General features: G+C 41.3%; 1 protein-coding gene across 1 annotated transcript in view; it reads right to left on the bottom strand.

Moving 5' to 3' along the window:
• Window positions 1-1,353, bottom strand: part of LOC124949730 — an 18,076-nt gene extending 16,723 nt beyond the window's left edge. Inside the window, exons 1-2 of the mRNA XM_047495363.1 lie at window positions 457-1,353; window positions 1-202 (exon numbers count right to left, since the gene is read on the bottom strand). The exon at window positions 1-202 is cut by the window's left edge and continues 29 nt beyond it. Coding sequence (XP_047351319.1) covers window positions 1-202; window positions 457-769 — 515 coding nt within the window. The 5' untranslated portion in view covers window positions 770-1,353. The remainder of the gene's footprint in view (window positions 203-456) is intronic.
• Between the last annotated feature and the right edge of the window lie 3,647 nt (window positions 1,354-5,000).

Raw genomic sequence — 5,000 nt, 5'->3', positions numbered from 1 at the left:
TCGTTGAATTTAGCAACTTGATTCTTCATCAGTGCGGTGGAATTCCGTAACTCCGCGCAACAGTTTTCGTCGTTGCCCGCCCGTACGGTGACCAAGGTGCCGTCACCGACCTCACCAAGTGCTACTACTTTGAAAGCTACCGGAAGAGTCTTGTTTGATCTCCAATGCGACGGTAGAACTGTGCATACCACGTGCGGACAACCTTTTGAACAAACAGATAGTTTTATTGATCTATTTATCATCGATATCAATTAACCACTTGACCACAAATGACGAGTCCGACTTGTCATTATAATCTAATGACAAATTATACAATAATGAGATTGAATCGCCACGAGATTTTTATTAATAATTATATCGGTATTAAAAAATAATTTGAATTAAATAATCAATCAAGAAGTTAATCGTTCTTCGTTTAATTTATCTTCCTCTAATTTTTAATGAAATATAAATTACCTGTTCGCACAAGTTCTCCAGGATGTTCAGCAAGCAAACCATCCAGCGTTCTTTCAGCGAGTAGATCAGCAGTGAGTGCATAATCGGAATGATGATTACCGCTTGTAGAACCTTGAGGAGGCACGTCGTTAGCTAGGTGCATTCTTCTCCTCGAGGAAGAGGCCCTAGTCCTACGTATTCTCGCTCCACCGATTTGATTTCCTGGAATCGCTTGATGTCCTTGATGATCACCACGAACCGATCTAGGATCGGGATAATCTAGGCCAGGAGGCCGATCTTCGGGACGGACAACATCTCGCGAAGGATTCGTCATGAGAGCAGGATCATCAGTTTTTTCTTACTTCGTATAAACAAAGATACGTTCTTTTTGTTGAACTAGTGATCACTTGGTGAATACAATCGATCAAATTTAGGATTTCTCTTATCGATATTTAGGATCGAGGAATAAAACGAGAAGAAAAGAGAGTAAGAGAAAATGAAAGAGAGAGAGAGAGAGAGAATGGGAGAAAAAGAGAAAGCACGCGTTTGATACTTTCGATCAAACTGATAACCCTTGTAGATCAGGAAGAACGCATTAAGAATGATAGCTTCTCCTGAAGGAAACAGATTTGTTGGCTTCGGAAACGAATGCCATACAGAATGCTGCTCGGTTGCTCTTACTTGGCCTACGAACCCCAAGGATCCTTTGATCCTTATTTCATTATCTCGCTTTGGGAGAGGAGCATCCGTTTGCAAATTCTTCCTCCTGTCTCGATTGCCAAGTCGCGGAGAAAATTCGTTTTATTGGAATCGACAGGAAGTACCACCCTCTCTCTCTTTCCTTTTTTTTTCTTTCTTTCTTCTACTACTGTTACTATTACTTCTTCTTCTTCTTTTTCTTCTTCTTCTTCTTCTTTTTCTTCTTTTTCTTCTTTTTCTTCTTTTTCTTTTTCCTCAAACTTCCTCCTTTTTTTCTCTCCTCTCGTCTTTATCCCCGTCGAACGATATATAATACTACCGTCTTCCTTTCTTCTCGATAGAGAACGCACTAGAGAGACGGTCCGTTATTACTTTTAACTTCCTTCCCGTCGTTAAATCGTACACTTCGAAATTATCTCAAGGATCGAGAATATCCCGAGGCATGGAAGTTCTCTACACTTAAATTCGCCCGCGTTCATGAGTTCCAACGAAATATACAGTTGTCACGTGTATCGAATTGTGAATAAGTCCGTCGAGTTTACTCTTCCCTTTTCACCAATTGAGAACAATAATATTCGTTGAATACGAAAAAGTGAAGAGAAAGAAAAAAGAAAAAAAAAACAAGCAAACGAAAATTAGCTAATAAATTGGTCCTTTTAGAAAAAAAAAAAAAAAATATCTTTTAACTTGAGAGCAGTCTAATTGTTTTATACACTTGTTAAGAACGTTTCCCAAACACGACACTATAAACGAAATCACTTTTTTCCTTGAATAACGAATTGTCATTTGATTCGTTCAATTGTGCGATCTAAAAGATTTCTTCATAACGATTATCAAGATCCTCCGATCCAAACGGTAATGTTATAACTCAGTTGTGTGATCCAGCAGAGAAATCAGAGACGAAGTGAGATCTTCGTAGGTCGTCTTGATAACGTTTCTCGAACTGCTGGCAAGGATGACGAAGGTAGTCGTTCACCTGGCGATACCTCGGCGGGTGGCAGCGGCAACTTGTACGGGGTAGGATAGGGTGTTTAACTCGCGCGGTCTCGTTTCGGTTCGGCGGTGGAAGATGGCGGCTTCTGCGGTGGAGCCGCGCGGTGTGGTTGCGGTGTATTTTTGAGGCTGCCGCCCCCAGCCACCACCGAGACCACCCCGGGTAAACCCCCTTCCTCCGCAGCCCGTCCCTCCACCTCTTCCTCCTCCTCTTCCTCTTCCTCCGCGCCGCCACCACCCCCGCCAACCCTCTCGCACCCCTAAAACTCGCTCTGGTGGGGGATGCTTTTTCCAAGCGGTGGGGAAAAATCTCTCTTTCTCTCTCTATCTAGCACTCTTCTCTCTTTATCTATCTCTCTCTCTTTCCTCCTCTTCGCTTTTCTCCTTCTCTTCTACTATTTCTCTCTCCCTCTTTCTCTCTTTCTCTCTCTCTCTCTCTCTCTCTCTCTCGTTTTATCTCTTTCCCTCTCTTTTATATCTCTATCTTTCTCTCTCTCTCTCTCTCTCTCTCTCTTCCTCTCTCTACTGATGCCAGCGATGACGCCTCACCGGATGACGCCAAACGTCCTCTTTACTCTTTACTCTGATCACCGTGTGATGGTCCCTTGATTCTTATTCTTTTCTTTCGACTCTTCGAACTTTTATTACGATTCATCTTCGTTACTCCAAAGTTCCCGATGTCTCGGATAACCTCGAATGTCTTCCTCGATGATCTCCATGAAGATTCTTCTCATTCCGTTCTAACTTCTACATATCGATTATGATTTCTCTTTCTCTCTCTCTCTCTCTCTCTCTCTCTCTCTCTCTCTCTCTCTCTTTCTCTCTCTCTCTATCTTTTTTCTTTTCTTTGAGTTTTAAAAATACAGGAATAGATAGATTATCGATATAATTTTCTGATTTCCGACGACTACTATAACCACCCGGATTATTCTATATTTGATCGTTAAAACGCGGATAAGTATCTCGAAAGCATATACAAGCGATCACTCGCTCGTTACATAATTTATTGGTAATAATTATCATCGTCATTGCCTTTTGGTGATACTCGAAATGATGGAAAGGGTTGTGGGCTGAATTACGATGGGTTATATTAAACATATCGACGGATCTGACCGCGTAAAACTAAAATTAACCGTCGTCATCGTCATCATCGTCATTCGTTCGTTCGTACGTTCGTTAGTTCGTTTGTTCGTTCGTTCATTCGTTTCGGATAGTTAATAAGAACTATTCGTAATCGACCACACGATTTCTATATTAATCGATTTCCACACGTTCTCGCCGATATTAGATATCTCTTATTGGTTCGTATATTTAGCACCGTTCCATCGAGCTAATTACTTATTCCATTATTATCGATTATATCGCGACCTGCTGTGAAATCACCGCGCGGTTACGCATTTTTACATCGTTAGCCAGTCGCTTTATTTGTCTTTTTGTTGTTGTTGTTGTTGTTTTTGTTGTTCTATTTTTTTCGTTTTTTTTTTCAGAGAAAAAACCGAACACGCAGTAACACATCGTAAAGCCGCGATCACTGGTTCGCTCGTTTGTCCATGAGTACTTCACTATACTCTATCTCTCTCTTTCTTTCTCTCTTTCTCTTTCTCTCTCTCTCTCTCTCTCTCTCTCTCTCTCTCTCTTTCTCTCTCTCTCTTTCTCTTTCTCTTTTTCTCATTCACGGATTTTTAAACAGATCAACTCGTTCGATCTTTCAAATCATCTACTGAGAGAATCTTTTCGTTCATTCGTATAGTTCGAGAGGAACTAAAAAAATCGTCGTCCACGTGTCCTTTTCCTTTAACGTCGACGACGTCGTATTATCTTTCTTTCCCGTCTATTCCTTCCTGCTTCCGTCGTTCAACGACCGCCCCGCCGCGCGAGACTGCGAAACGACACTGTGAAGAAAGGGAAAACAAAGACGGCAGAAAGGCCCCCTCGTGTAGTTGCGTTTAGCACCGAGTATATACCGGGGGTTGCGCGATGCTTGGGGCTCCTCTCTTCGAGGGTGCAAGCTGTTGAACGAGCAAGCGAGAGAGAAAGAAAGAGAAAGAGAAAGAAAGAAAGAGAGAGAGAGAAAGAGAAAGAGAAAGAGATAAAGAGAAGGCAAAGTTGGGGTGGAATATTGGAGTGAGATGACTAGAACAGAGAAAGAGAAAAAGAGAGAGAGAGAGAGAGAGAGAGAGAAAGAGAGATACTTTCTCTTAACGTCCCTTCTCGCAATAAGTCGCCTTCAAGATTCGAATACATATTATAAAGCTAACACCGTTCCTAATGATTTCTAACGCGACTCGACGTTAAATCGTAGATTTACGAGGACCCATCCAATACCGTCGCTTTCCGTTCCGTTGCGTTACGTTACGTTACATTGCATAGCGTCGCCCTGCGTTACGACGTTTTTTATGTAATCGCATTTACGTACGATTAATCGTTTATCTTACTTGTTTACTCACGAGGCTCGATTTATCGCCTTCCGGCTTTCGCCGATAAATAACCAAACAAATGAATAAATTAATGATCTATAAAGCGAAAATCTCGTGACATTGAATCATATTGTACATATTTTGTTTCCTCTTTCGGGATAGTCGAAAATTATTTTGATATAAAAAGTAAGAAACAGATACTATACTATCACGATGCGATACTTTATCACTACGTTCTATCCTTGATTTTTACGACAAGTTTTTAGAATCTTAATATGCGAGATCGAACGGAACTAAACGAGAGACCGTGCGAGACGCGTCACTTTTTCGAGCGCTGACAACGAAACTATCGATCATGACGTATCTGTAGGAGAACCCCTAAATGAGAAGAGAGAGGAGTCTCGAAACCCCTATATATATATATATATATATATATATTAACCCCCTATATGTATA

The sequence above is a fragment of the Vespa velutina genome, chromosome 1 (genome assembly GCF_912470025.1).
Source record: "Vespa velutina chromosome 1, iVesVel2.1, whole genome shotgun sequence".
NCBI classification, from domain to species: Eukaryota; Metazoa; Arthropoda; class Insecta; order Hymenoptera; family Vespidae; genus Vespa; species Vespa velutina.
This window is presented reverse-complemented; position numbering and strand designations above follow the sequence as displayed.